At 44.8% G+C, this 15,565-nt stretch overlaps 1 protein-coding gene across 1 annotated transcript in view; it reads right to left on the reverse strand.

Annotated features, from left to right (window-relative positions):
- The window catches only part of XKR4 (XK related 4), a 235,180-nt gene extending 220,800 nt beyond the window's left edge, over positions 1 to 14,380 (reverse strand). The window contains exon 1 of the mRNA XM_074847428.1: positions 13,524 to 14,380. Coding sequence (XP_074703529.1) covers positions 13,524 to 14,380 — 857 coding nt within the window. The remainder of the gene's footprint in view (positions 1 to 13,523) is intronic.
- Positions 14,381 to 15,565: the final 1,185 nt, after the last annotated feature.

The following is a 15,565-nucleotide window of genomic DNA, read 5'->3' on the forward strand; positions in this document are numbered from 1 at the left end:
AGACCCTAAACTGTCATATTCTATTTAAATCATATGTAGACTAAAGTGAGTGCGATTGCTTGGTATATTAAATTACTACTAGTGTGTTGATATTTCCTCATGAACAATCTATGGCTCTGAATTATTTATTGAGGAGGAAGTGGGTTTTGAAGTGAACATTATTTCTCTCTCAGAGCTAATGCTTGAATATGATCAAAATAGTTGCCAAGAGAAAAAGGAAATTAAAGAAGATACTTCCATGACTGACGGCTCTGAGATTTTACCTGACTCCTTCATGCATTTCTTCTCTTTGTGAAGTCTATATGCTAAAATGACATTCACCTAAAAAAATAATAAGACATGGGACAGCCTGTGTCAGGAAATCGGTTGCAAGAAATCACAGCTACATACACATTCTGTGATGGCAATCAATACAAGTCCTAGACTATTCCCATGGCTTTGTGCTTCCTTGCCTCTAGAATCCAATACTGCTCATAAAAATGCAGCTTCAAGGGAGCGCAGAGCAGCCTTCCTCTGGCATCAAGAGTGGTACATCACAAAATCAAAGAGCTTTGAGCTGTACTGCAGATGAAGGACACTTAATTGAGCATGGAGTGACAGTAGGAACAGGGAGAGGACCCAATTCTCCCCCTGGTCCTTCAAGTTCTCAGACACATTTTTTAAACCCTTGCCCCCTCAACAGGAGTCTTCACAGGTTTTTGAGGATGGGGAAGTGAAAACACAGATGAAGCAGTGGCAGACTCCCACCTAGTAAGATAAATCCAGTGTGACACACTCTGCATTATAACCAAATTAGAATTTACTTGGTCAAAGAGGTATTCTCCCAATAAAGTGCACTCTTGACTGACAGCTGCAATATTCGAACCCAAAACAATTACTTGAAATGAATGTAAATAATCCTTCTGTCTTCCTTTCTCCTTCCCTACTAGGTTGCTATTCATGAAGAATTCTCCAAAGAATGATTTATGGCATACCATTAGAAGACATATTTCTATTGTTTATTTATTTGCAAATAGATTATATACACTAGACATGGTTCTGTAAATTTTCTGTGAACAGATTTGAATGTTGAGTTTATTCTTATTTCAAGGTTATCCTTCAGTTTTCAAGGTGGTAAAGTTAATTTCTTTAATAACCAATCCTTTGTGTCTACTAATTAGAAATATCCAAAACAATTTGCTATTTAAATGATATGTCATTGCTTCTGATCCTTGATTGGATGAGTAATGAAATTAAGTAAGACCCATATGAATTGTGAATATTACTACTGAATATGTAATTAAGGTTTTGATTAATATTCCGGCGCTCAGGCTTAAAATACACCTTCCATAAGTATTTGTACTAATAAAGCTCAAGCTCAAAAAAATCAGTACAAGTCATTAACACAGTCAAACTGAATTCATAAGTGAACTTCAAAAGAATACTTGTAAGGTTCTTTATGATGATGGTTATGAACAGTGTCCTTTTAAGTTGGACTCCTATATTAGTGCTAGCTGTCAAATAAAGCTACTGGCCATCTTTCCTCCTTAGGTGCTGGTATAAAATTAAAAATTAGGCATATAGGTTTTGCTGATGTATTGAAAACATCCTGTGTTAATGCAAGTTGATAATTTAAACCCCAATTGTTTCAAAGCTCAATGAATCATTTTATGGAAATTTAAAATCCTTTAAGACATAGCATTATATTTAAAAAAAAAATTATACTTTTTCTTGTAATACACTTCTATTTCTTACTTAGAGTATCCATTAGGAACATTTTTTATGTCATTACTGAAATATACTTAATTCAGCTGACAGTCAACATTTTTCAGAGTGTTCTTCCCATCCAGTATTTTCTGCATTCGAAGGAAGCCAGACTACCTGATATTGAATAAATAGAAAGGTACAGATGTATAATTTCATTTTTTGTTATAGAAATCTCCCATTTGTAAACACCACAAATAACATTGATAACAACCTATTAATATTAATTCTGCAGCAGTAGGATATACCACAAGTCTGGTACCTGTCCTATTAAACAATGTTAGCCCTGTAGAAAATTTCTGGCTCTTAACATGAAAGGGGTTGACTCCCTTGTGAGAATCCACACACTGTGTAATAAAGAGACAGGCAGCATAAGAATAGCTAGACTCAAGGAGAATGACTTGAGTCCAGGTCTCGAATTGACTTTGAGATGAGTTAGGAAAGGCAGCTGCTCAAAACCACCACTCTATTTTGAGCATGCTCTTAAACCACAAGTAGTGGCAACTCCTCATTGCTTGTATTACAGAAGTATTCCAAAACCTGCACACAATATCAGCCTCCTGCTGTGCTAGAAAGTTTTCAAAGGAACAGAAAGAAAAATCCTTCTTCCAAACAGCTTACCACCTTACCAACACAAGTGAGGCTGGAAACTGTTAATACATTTCACTGGGAGAGGAAAAGAGACACAAAAACTAAAGACCTGCTCTGGGCTGTCTGAGGCAAGTCCCACACGAAGAACCTCCCACAACCCACATCACAGGTTGGTCATGAGACCAGCATTCTCCCTCTAGAGGAGTTATACTTTCACACTGATGAGCGCAAAATCCCCATAAACTCACAAAACAAGACCAAATTCTCAAGTTCTCAGTTTACCTGACAGCATCTGAGTAACAGGTCCAACCTGACAAGGGAACGGGTCCATTTCAACTATAGCCTTCTCAGTTCCTGAGCTTTTATGCTCTGCTTATCCAAACCCAACAGTAGGCTCTACAAGGGGATGTGTCAGTCTCTTCGAAGACAAATTTAGGGACTGATGGTGGGGTGGTTTGTTTTGAACCCTTTGCTAGTTTTCTCAGCAGCCTTCTTGATTTAATCCAGCCATGTAGAGAACACAACCAATAATTAGTTAATTCTCTAAGTCAATTGGATCATTAACAGAGCAGCTCTGCCACAGAAGTGACACTAACAGAATGAAGACAGGTTATAGAAAAACATACATCTCCAAATTTTTTTTTTTTTATGTACAGAAAAAATAATGAATGACATACTTAAGGACCAAACACAGCCCTTAGTTCAGTAAGGTAATTTTCATACTCTGTTATCATGAGTTCTTAATTAACCTGTGTGGTAAAAATTCCTAACAAATGGTTGTTGACCGTAAATGCAATCCCTCCTTTTGACACATGCATTAATGCGCCACTGTAAAAGTTCAAAGCCGTTATTATTGAGTTGTCTCAGCCACATTAATTATCCTCTGCACTGTATTTGGCTTCACTTGGGTAAATCTTCTTTAATTGCCCAGTCTTTACTTACAGAAGATCTTCGTTTAATATACTATGAACTCTGATTACATTTATGTTTTTTCCAATAATTCTGTGTTGAATGTAGTTTCCACCATTACTACTGGAAATGTTCTACACTCAGCTTATTTGTCCACTGTCACCCATACATGTCACTGTTTTTGAAGCTGAAATGTCCAGTGCTTGGAAGCTTTGGACTGAAGTTCATTCTAGCACCTGCACTATGTTTTAAAAAATTCCTAACCATTGTTACCCATTTTTTTCCATACCTTGTTGGATACAGTTTATAAAGCAAACTAACAAATAAGGAAAACAGCACAAAAAAGGTGATGAGCTAACTTAAAGCAGAAGTAGTGTGTAGGTGAAGGAAATAGGGTGAAGAACAGAACTTTTTAAGCTGTATAGCATATTACGGTCCTAATAAGCATAAATGTTTGAGGAAAGAAATCCTTAAAATATTGAAATCTTGCTTTAATATCCCAATGATGTCCATTATGGAGAGATGTTCATGTTTTCAACAGTTTTAACTTAAAACATGTTTTTTTCAACACTTTTAACTTAAAACATGTTTTGACAGGCACATTGAAATGATAATTTGTTTTGAATTGTTTCCACCTAGATCATCTTCCTTCTGAGTATGTCACAAAAATTAAGCTTTGTAATATCCATATAATAACTAGACTGCAAAGATGTACTAAATAACTAAAGGATAACATTTTCAGAAGTATGCACTGTTTTTGACTGCCCAAATTGAGCCATTTTAAATCTCCTCCCCCTTTTAAGAAAAAAAAAAAAAAAGGTAGTAAGCTCCACTCCAATGAAAATAAAAGGGAGATGTAGTTCTTAATTTCTGAAACTCAAACAGGTAAAAAAGGGAATAAAAATTGTGCATACTGAAAACTTGAACTCCACTTGCTCTGGAGCTTGTGGTGAGTTGAAGACAAGAAGCTGGGAGATGAAGATAGGGGTTTATTTCAGCCATAAAACTGTGCTGCTTACATTGATAAAAATCAGCTGCAAAAATGTTATCAGGAAAGCAACTCAGAGCAAGAACTGGGAACTCAAGCATTTTTTAAATTTCTGTTTAATTCACTTTTGCAAGAGACAGTGGAGGAAAAGGGTGAAACAACTACTGAGTGACACATCAAAAGCACATTTCCTCTATCTGTTTTTCTAAGGTTGACTACATATGACAGGGAAAAGTTGGTAAGAAAATGAATAAACCAACCCTTCAGCTAATTCAGGCCATCTAGAGCTACTCCCATAAGCTAAGCAGGCATTTCCATGTAGACCGTATTATGGTGCTGTTTGCGGTTACATTATACATGAAGGATGAATGTTTGTAAACAGAAATACTGGTGGAGTACTTTTAGGTTAGAAGAGAGAGAAGTTAAAAGGCAGGAGACAAAAATTAATTAAGCAGTAAAAAGAAAGACAGGGAAATCTGTATCTGGTCCCGTTTGAAGGCCCTAAGTATTAGGTCTTCCCCTCTGGCCTCACAGTCATGACATTTCCGTCAGCATGATGACACAGCTCCAGCAGGAAGGACAGTAAATGTCCCCATCCAGTCTAGCCTAAGCCTCAGTGCAGAAAGCACTCGGGGAGATAGGATCTGGGCCCTCACAGTTGGAAAGGGCAGTGGACTCGGATCCCCTAAAGCCTGAGAAAATACTCTAATCACAAGCAACATTTCTCCAGTACTGTAAAACAAGGCAAAGTCAGCAATAGTTGTCAGGGATCTAAGCTCATCATTGTTCATAAAGCAGGTTTAAGCAATGCTTGCCAACTGGATTCACTAAGGGATTTTGGTGCTGCTCCAACCCAGCTTCTGGTTTGCAAAGGGCTTAAATGAGAAATAGGAACTCAGGCTGTGTGTGCTGGGGAGGTCCTGGACATAGCCAAAATGCCGAAATACGAGCCTCTAGGACACTTTCAGGATGAACATTATGATCCATTATGTTTAAGTTCCTCAAGAAACTTCCTAACAAGGCTATTTAGCCCAATTTTCTAGAACATATTTTCAGGTCTATATGCCTGAAGTACATCTAAATTCTGCTTTGCGGAGCTAAGTCCTATTTTAGATCTGGCTCACAGAAAGATTTCCATATAAAGTGAGCATATAAAGATTAGGGTTGAATTAAAATAAGAAGAGACACAACTCCACCCATGCTCTTCCTTAAGATAAGAAAACCACACATTTACAATGACAAAGCTTCTTTTTCCACACTAGCCACTATTAAACAGTGAAAGCATCAGCACAGTGGTTTTTTGTTGTTTCCTATGCATTTATAGATCCCTCTAGAGAGAGCCAAAGTCTAGCGCTTGATATTACAAGGTACTTTCCTTGGACCTGCTGGAACTAATCTACTGATCCTATGCACTACACATGATAAAACACCACTCAAAGAAGTTGACAGGATCCTAAAATAGATCAGATGTTTACATGAAAACATCCCATTAAAGTGAATAATGTTGAAAACCGTGGCACCACTAACCTTCATTCTTAAGGGCAGAAATCAATCTGATATATAGTAGCTGATAGAGATAAGGAAAACTGTCCTATCTGTAGGTTAATTCATTTTTTATTCACCATAAAATATCTGCATCTTTCTCTAAAGCAGCTGGTACCGGTCCTTAGTACATTAGTCTTGCCTAAGTCACACCTTCCAATTTTAGAAGAACAAGAAGAAGCTACTTTTGTTGTCACATCATTGGCTGCCAAACTTCCTTTGAAAACACTCCACAAAAACAGTCTCGCTCCATTCACTCCAACTCATGATATCAAATCATTTGTAATTGATAGCATTAACCACCCCCACTGATTATCCCTGCCAGTCAGAAAGATTTATATGGCTCGCCTTACAGATTTTGTACCATGAACATAGTGAACAGCACAAGCATGTTGTCAAAGGAAAAGTAATAGAAATAATAACATCGTATAGCAATTATTTTATCTTGGGGAAAAAACTACATTATTACCCATTTCAGCCATTCAGGGAGGGAAACAGAATGAGAGGGAGAGTGGTAAGAAACCACTTGAGCAATCAGAGCCCACAGGAAGATGATAATTCAGGTTATGATTGTCAGAAAATTCAGGTAAAATCTCTTGGAAAAATATTTACCCAAGACCTATTATTTTTTAATTCTAAAATTTATGAAAATATACTTGAGTACTCTCTTCCCTGTAAACTGATGTCAAACTGACATGTCCCATTTGTATTTATCATTGTTCAGATGACTACTCACTGCAACCACAGTTTATCTAGCATTTCGCTGTGAGTTTGCCCAGACATACAACTCCTTTTTTTTCCCGCCTCCTTCTCCAGTCTCTCAAGCAGTCACTTAGAAAAGTATCCAGATAACCTATCTTTAGTCAGTAGCTGAAGGGAAATAAACTGGAGTTAGGTACATAGGGTACAAGGATTAACTGGTATTCCTGTGTCTTTTCAGAGCCTGCTTCTTTTTATATGCTCCCTCAATTCTCCCTCATGTTCTCTTTTATATTAGCCTCCTTTCATTTTAGAAAAAGCAAGTCAAAACAGTTCTTTTTATAGCCTGTTTGCCACTTCCACTCCTTTATGTCTACTTGACACAACGTATACAACTGACAGCTGTGCTAAAATGGACAAAAATGGCACCACTTTGTAAATATATTTTAGCAACCACAAATTTCTACTGTACCTTGAAATGCAAGCAAAAGAGCTATTGATTTTGTCTGTGCCTGATAAATTCCTCCCAAACAACCTGTTTACTGAAACTGTAAGTCATTGTTGTGATTAATCTGCTGTATATTAAAAGCTACTTAATTGGAACAGAGAGATAGAAGAATGAGCTAACACTGTTATAAGTGACATAGGAATTGATTTAATTTTCATTTTCCTAGAACTTTTGTATCTCTGTAGCCAAGTCAATCCTTATGGACAAATATTAAGGACTAAACCAGCTGACAAGGAGAATACTCTCTGAACAAAGTAAACTGTGATATAAATAACCTGAAGATACGGAGCAGGATAACTGAAGCTATAGATCATGCTGTGATGTTACACTTGGCTTTCCCACAGGAGATGTGGACATGCAAACTGACCTTTCAGCACTAAATACTTTCCCTGATGTAAGTAACACAGAAATTTTAGCCAAAAAAAAAAATCATGTCATTGAAAGAACTTTCCTTCTGCATGTTTACAACATTTAGAAACAAATTATAATGTTGTAAACATTTCTTTGAATTCATGGTATGTACATATAGACATTCCTGCATGGCATCAGGAGAACTCTAGAATAATACCTATACATGGTAACACAGAATCCTCTGAAACACAAATCCTTAAAATCATGTAGATTTTCCACTGTTTTGGAAAAAGCCAAATATAAATTCTTCCCATATGTAAGTTTCTAGAAAGCATTCTGTGTATAAAATGTTAGTTCTCCCACTAAGCCAACTGAGCAATCAGAAATTTTACTGCTTAAGCTGTCCTTTGAAAATCTGAAAACTTACGTAACTGATAAATATTCTCTATAGAGAGAACCCTTGTTAATTATTAAAGTACAGTGTCTTTCTTCTAAAGTACATCAGCATCTTTTACATGTAGCTCAGGTTATTAGAATAAACTGAATACCAAATCTGATTTGTATGCAGACTTGTAAGAGATTTTTAAGAACATAGTAAAGCTTCACTTTTGTGTTGCCAAAAAAAATATGAAAGGCACAGCCTTCATCTGCATATCACTGTCTTCACAAAAGAAAACCCCACTGATTATTTATCCTGCTGAATGTATTAGCAAAAGTTTAAACCTAGAGGCTGGGCTCCCCCTTCTAATCCTGCCTTCAGAGGGAAAAAAGAGAAAAGTTTAATTCCTATTTCTGACAGACCACCATCCTTCCTGAGTCCTAAAGACACAGCAAGCAAAATAGTCAGCCAGTAAAACTTTAACTCAAGCACTGCAGTAACTCAATAAAAGAAACATGGTATTGCTGAGTGGTAGCATTTCGCTACTCTAAGAGACAGATGGGGAGGATATGCAATAATCTCGTCTAAGAAACGGCTATGATTCATAAATTTGGACTCAATGTGACAAATTATCTGACAGATTTCAAAACAGTGAGAAAAACTGGTGTCAGATTGAGATATTATCACCTCTCAGTGTGAAGTCCAGTGGCAGCTGGAATTATTGACCACCTAACTACACTGAACTCCTACGCTACTACTGAACAAAAGTGTCAAAACTACTATGTAGAGCAAAAGTGTGAAAACAAATGAATCTATTTAAGGACAGAGTTGAGCTGATTTAAAGACTGATGATGTTTTTCCTAAGTTGAACTACCTTGCTCACCCCTACCAGCTTAGGGGTCCACTCAGTCTTAATAGTGAGCACCTGAGGAAGTCGTAAAGACTTCCTGTCCACTGTGCAGACACCTTTTCCCTTTTTTTTTTTTGGAAATTGTAAGAGCATCAACTGATTGCAGAGGTGAAGCTTGTGAGCACAGGCAATGAAATTTCTTTGGCGGATGATCCAGGCCTGTGAAAAATCCTTCTACAGGGCACTAAAGGGACTGTAACTCATACTGCTTCCAGAATCTAGCATCACCTCTACAACTCTCCTCAAACTTTTTTTTTTTTTTTTTTCAAATAAGAACAAGGAAGGGGAAGGAAGGTAATGATTTCTGAGTATTGCACATAAACAGATAGAGCTAAATCATAGCATCACTTCTCAGGGAACCAGATCCACTTTGGAACAGATAATTGCCCTGGATGAGTGCCAGCTGGAAAGGTCAGCAATTAACCTGGCGTCTCCTCCTCCTTCTCTAGGTGGATTCCCACACAGCTAGCAAATCTCAGCCAAAATCCCTCACTCTGTTGAAAGCGATATACTTAATCATCTCAGTATCATCTCAGCTACCCAGAAATCATTTTAAAGTGTAATTTCAGGCCTCTTCTTTCCACTGATTCACCCTTCCTCTGGCCTTGTTGGCTACAGAAACTTGACAGTTCCCTTTCAGGCACTTTGACTTCAGCCTTTCAGACAAAATGACAGTCACCGTGGGAACCCCAAGCACTCTGAGAACCAAGGCAGCCCGCTCAAGCCATTCCCCTACAGGGCGCAACAGTCGTCTGGGGGAGTTACTTCTTGCTTTCCAGACACCACAAGATGGGCACCATCAAGTCCTCCAGTCTGCTCTCACCCACCCAATTTCCCACAACGTGTGCTCTCCCCAGGGCTGGCTCTCGGGACCCGTTTACCCAGCTTCACAAGCATCGCTCTCCGATCCTGCCAGCCCAAAGGAAGGAATCTTGTCCAGAGAAAAAGTTTTCAAGGAAATGAACCAGCTCCACGGATGCCAAGTGACTGCTATTATCTCTTACATCCATTCACCAAGCCCTGCTATCCACTGTGAAATCTGAAAACCAGGGCTAAATCTGGGAAGCTTAGTGAATCAAAGGGATGCTCAAGGGCAGTGGTTACATACTTCCATGCCAGGCTCAAAGGGCAATAGTTTATCTGAATTCTACTGGTCCATATACCTCTACATAGCCCTTACAGACTATAAATTAAAGCATCCACTTTCCTTTTTTCCTTTCAACAGAATACAAAGACCCTGTGCTTTACAGCCACCTTGTACTCCCCAGAGTCTGCTAATAAAAAGCTGTGTCTCTCACAGCACTGACTTGGGAGAACAGGGCTCCATAGTGTGGCTTCCATACCCGTATACTGGTAAAAAGCAGAACACACTGGAAGTATGGATAAGGAAATGTATCTGTATCTATCTCTGCAGGCAGAATCTCATCAGTGATCATATTTTAATATGAAATTAGCTGCCAACAAAGGCCTACTAGCTGCACTCAGCTGTGGCAAGCAACTCCTCAGAGACTTCACTGGAATTTTAACTGAGGGACAGTTATCATGAAGTCTGTGAACATCCAACCCTCTGAAAAAAAGAAAAACTATATGCTTATTCTTCAAAATGGAAGAATTCAGTCTTCTAAAATTTGTGGGGGAAAAAAAAGTTATACCAATTTCAAAGAAAAAAAAAAAGATAATTTTTTATTCAGAACTGATTGGCAGCTTAGCTGCTCCTGCAGCTCCACTTCTTTATGCTCTAGGAAAAAATTGTTTTAGTAATTTTAGATTGCCTATTTCCAGCATTGTTCCATGCTGCATTAAAGACCTCATTCATTTCCCATTAGCACATTTTAGTTAAAATTAACACATAATCATTTGCAATGATCTGGCTTTCAATATATTTGTAAACAAAAATTAATCTCGAATGTAAGACAAGGAAAAGCTTTGGAACTGTTAAAAATTATCCTGACAGAACTAATCACTAAAACCACATTCTTACACCTTTTTTTTTTTTTTTTTTAATCCAAGAACATTGGGATTGCCAGCGCTGCCCCCCATTCCTTAGGATGGCTTCCTTAAACAAGCAGTTGTCACAGTTCCCCCCCAAACCTTTGGCAATGGAACAAAAAATGGGAAATTGAAGACCTCAAGAATCAATTCAACATTTTAAGAGGAGACTGAGGACAACAAACACCAAGTGAAAGCAGAATGAGCACCAATCTCAATATATTAGGAATCAGGCACAAGCAAACCTCTCTCCTCATTCCCCGATATCCTTGACTTTATGCAAAACCTCAATTCACATACCTAGGGCTCCTTGTCAACAGAGAAATGACAGAAATATTACTGTCATTTTTGCTTGTGGGGGATTCAATACAAAAAGTAACAAAAAACTTAAATGTAGCTATAGGAGAGCTTTAATGAGGGCCAAAACAAAAAGAAAAATCTGAAAGATAAGAGGAAACACACACACACAGAGGCACAGAACAAAGTGTAACACAGGTTTTGTCAACTGTGGGGATGGTGCCCCCAGCATGTGTGCGCTTGTGGTGCTAACACAGCCAGCACGGTCTGTTTAGCTGTGTCAGAGAAGGAGTTTGTCTCCAAACACATGCAACTGGAAAACACTTCAGATCATCCTTCAGCCTAAATGCCCAGAAGCTGTTTGCTCAGGCCAGTGCAGATATTACACTGCGGAGCAGAGGTTTTGGACTATTAAGTGTCCAAATAGAGACAGTATTTTCCAGAAAATTTCCACAAATTGTGTTAGATCTGACACCACGCTTATGGACAGAGTTTCTCAAGGGCTAATGTCACCTCTCCTTCTTGGTGTTGATTATTAGTTTTAGATGAGGCCAAAGGCTCTCCCTTATGAGGAATACACCTAGGGAATGAAAATGAAGTCACTTCAATCAATCATGTGATATGCAAGACTGCATACAACTGACCATATAATTTGTATGTTTGTGGAAAACTGCAAATAAATACTACAGAGTTACAGACAGACAAACGATTCTATGGATCTGTTTCACTGAAAAAAAAAAAAAGCATAACAGGCTAAAACATAAATAATGTCTTTGTCAATTTAATATTCTGATAGTCTTATGCTACCACACATAAAACATGAAGAAAAGCTACATACGATAGGAAGCTCAGCTAGTTTTAAATATAGAGGACCAGGTGCTCTTGCAAGGAGCAAACCTTATGTTAAAAGAGGTTGTGCTTCATCAAAAAGCAAGCAGCTGGAGAGCTCTAAATCCCCACCACCTCATCAGACAGAAGTGCTGTACAATATTGGATCGCACCCTGCTCCACCCAAAGCCCTGCTCTTTGTGTTTTCCAATACAGAGTCACAATGCCAGACTCTGTAAAACTCTCTGTGTCACTCAGCATGATACACACTGTTTATCTTCTGTGTACAATTTGAGCCACTGTACCTACTTTTTTGTCTCTGCAGGATCAATGAGACCATCTCATTCAGAAAGTCCTAAATGTAACTTTTGTTCAACCATGGAGGTAGAGCACACAAGCATACAAGATTGAGAACAAAGCACTGTTTTTCATTCAAAATTCTGTTTCCTTCTCAAGTTGTGGCATAGTTAATATCGAGCACACCTGTAACTTGGGAGTTAGTTTCACAAGTTTAGAAAATTGTATTTTTTATAATAAACCAAAGAACCTGGAAAGTGAAAGATAGTTATGGCATCCCAAGATCTTCGGTCTATTGTCTAGCAGCACTTGGATTCCTTGATGCTTAAAGGCCACAGCAGAACTGAGCTGTACTGAATGCTGCACGAATACAGAGCAAAAGTCCTCTCCAAAAGGGTGAGACAGAGATTAAAACTGCCAGAGTTTGCAGTTTAGAGTAACAATGAATCAAACTCTCTAATAAAATAATTGTAACAAACTAGTGTTTCCAGAACAGAAATATGAGCCCATCAGACAAGAAACCCCCAAAGTATTTTCAGCTGTTGCTTTAGTACACTGCCCCACTGCACGACCTTCTTCAACATAGCATCTATCTTCTACGATTTTATGTGGAAATTTTCACTCCTTACACACCGTTACACATTCTGAACTCTGCACTTCCAGGCAGCACTAAATGTACTTGCAGGGCATTCGGCCTCCAGATGAATCTTCCCTGGAAATGTGCTTAAAATTACTTTTCCAAACTATGATGTCATCCCCCTTTTCAGCAAGTGCCTTCCACAGCCGACTTCAGCACAGCCTTTCCGTAACGCACGTTACGTCGCTTGCGAATGTCTTTGAGAGCAGCTACTCAAAAGTTTGATTTAAAGACATCCCTTTACTACATCACATATATAGAAAACGCCCAGGCATAGCGAGGAGCGGACTGCACGCCGCCTATTTCCACATAAATACCAAAACACGGCAACGGGGCGTTCGTCGACAGTTTCTGGAAAGCAACTCTCCGCTGCCGGTGAAGTTCCCCGCTGGCGGTAGCGCTATCCTGGCCCCACGTGAGGAGACCGGGAGACGCGCATTATCGGGGCGCTCCCCTTTTCCGCCGCGCGCACCCCCGGGGTGCTCCCCTTCTCCGCCGCCCGTTCCCGTTTCTCACTCGGCCCCTGGCGCAAGCTTCCCGGGGCGCTCAGGGCACCTCCCGGGGCGGCGGCCGCCCGTGCGGCGCGGGGCGCTCAGGGACGCGGCGGGGCTCCCCTCGACGGGGCGCGACACCCCGCGCCCGGGGTCACTCTCGGCCCCGGCGGCGGCCCGGCCACCCCCGAGCCCACTCGCGGCCCGGGGCGCGCTGTCCCGAGGAGGGACCCCGGGGCGGGGGGAGGGCGGGCGGCAAGGCGGCCGCTCGCCGTGCGCGGTCCCGCCCGCCGCCGGGCTCCTTCCCCCGCGGCGAGGGGAGCCTGTCCCGGCCCCCGCGCCTCCCCCCCGCCCCGCTCCTCACCTCCAGACCTGCCCGAGCTGCAGGATGTGGACGAGCGACTGCAGGAGCCAGATGCAGAAGGCGCAGGACGGCGACCTGCCGCCGCCGGCGCGGGGACCGGCGGTTCCGCCGGCGGCGGCGTTGCTGCTGCCGTTGCTGCTGCTGTTGGTGGCGTTGCTCTTGCTGGCGGTGGACGCCTGCCGCTGCGGCGTGCAGGGGCGAGCGGCGTCGATGTCCGCGGCCGCGGAGCCGCTGCTCACCAGCAGCTTGCTCTCGGCGGCGGGGCAGTGCCCGGCGGCGGCGGCGGCGGCGGCGCCGCCGTCCTCGGTGCTGAAGTCGTGCGCGAACCAGCGGAAGCTGAAGACCTGCACGGAGAGGGAGCCCAGCAGCACGAAGAAGAGGGTGAGCCCGAACCACCAGCGCTGGCCCCGCAGGTAGTAGTCGACCGCCAGCCAGATGTCGGTGCCCACGTCCGCGAAGTACACGGCCAGGGCGGCCAGGATCCAGAGGCAGTCCCACAGCGAGTAGCGCCGCTGCTCCCTGCCCAGCCGCAGGCACAAGGAGGACGAGCCCCCGCCCGAGCCCCGGGAGCCCCCGCCGCCGCCCCCGCCGCCGTCTCCTCCTCTGCCGCCGCCGCAGCAGCAGCAGCAGCAGCAGCGGGAGCCGCCGCCCGAGCCGTCCCCGCCGCCGCCGCCGCCGCTGCAGCACCCGCCCCCGGGCGCCTCGTCGTCGTCGCTACCGCCGCCCGGCCCGGCGCCGGCGGGCAGCCCCGGGGCCAGCGCCTGCACGGAGCCCGAGTGCTCGGAGTTCTGCAGCGGCGTGAACGCCACCTCGCCGCCCTTCTTCATCTTCCGCCGCCCGTCCGACTTCGCGGCCATGATGCCTCCCTCAGCCCCGCCGGAGAGCGAGCGGGAGCAGCGAGCGCTCCTTTATCCCGCGCCTCCCCCTGCTCCTCCTCCTCCGCCTCCTGCCTCCCGCCCTCCGCCGCCGCAGCTGCCGCGGACCCGCCGCTCCCCGCGTCCCCTGTCCCCGCTCCGCGCCGGGCTGCGCGCCCGCGGGCGGCTCCTCCGCGGCGGCCGCGCCCGCAGCGCCGCCCGCCCGCGGGGAGCCGCGCTCAGCCCGCCCGCCCCGCCGCCGCCTCCGCGGGGGCCGGCGCTGCCGGGGCCGCCGCCGCCGCGCTCTGCCCGAGCCGGGAGCAGGCAGGGCAGTGCTGCCCGGAGCAGCGCATCCCGCCCCCGCCTCCCCGCCCGCCTCCGCCCGCACCCGCCGCCGCCACCACCCAGCTGACTGACGCCGGGAAAGAGGATGACCTCATCCCTCTTCCCTCGCTGCCGCCGCCCCCCGCCCGGCACCGGCACCGGCGCTGGCGCAGGGGCGGGGAAGGGGGCGCTCGGCCGCCGAGAGGGAAGGGCCCGGCGCGGCCCCGAGGGTGCGGAGCGCGGCGGCGGGGCGGGACGGGGCGGGGGTGGGGAGGCGGTGGCTCCGCTGCCCGGCCCGGGGAGGTGGGCGCGGCGGCGGGGAGGCGGCCGCTCCGCGGGGCGAGGGAGCGGGTCGGCGGGGGGAGGCGGGGTGTGGCCGGTGCCCCCCCGGGGCCGCGGCGCTGCTGCCGGCTCTGCTGCCGCCCCCCGCCCCCGGTGCCCTCGGAGCGGTCTGGGGGGGAGTCTGCCCCGCGGGGGGGAGCGGCGGGACGCGGATGGGTGTGGACGGGGCGGCCAGGAGGGCGGCGGCCCCCCCCACCCCGAGCAGCGGGGATCCTCGGACCGGAGGGAGCCGCCGCCGCCCGAGCGCTGTGGGGGGGGGCGGGTACCCGCGTGGCTGCGCTGACCCCCCCCCGGCCCGGCAAGTCCCGCAGGACACGCCGCCGTAGTTGCCCTAAACTTTGTGAAATGCGACTGCGAGGTGCAATTCCCGAATTATGCCGTGACTCACGCTCTCTCAGAGGCGTTCGGGGGAAGGTGAGGAGACACCGTTTTATTCCGCCACCCGAAGAAATCGCATTTTATGCATAAAATTTCACGAGGCGAACTCACGATGCCTTTCACCACCACCACCACCCCCCGCCT

Source organism: Strix aluco, chromosome 1, assembly GCF_031877795.1.
Source record: "Strix aluco isolate bStrAlu1 chromosome 1, bStrAlu1.hap1, whole genome shotgun sequence".
In the NCBI taxonomy this organism is placed as follows: domain Eukaryota; kingdom Metazoa; phylum Chordata; class Aves; order Strigiformes; family Strigidae; genus Strix; species Strix aluco.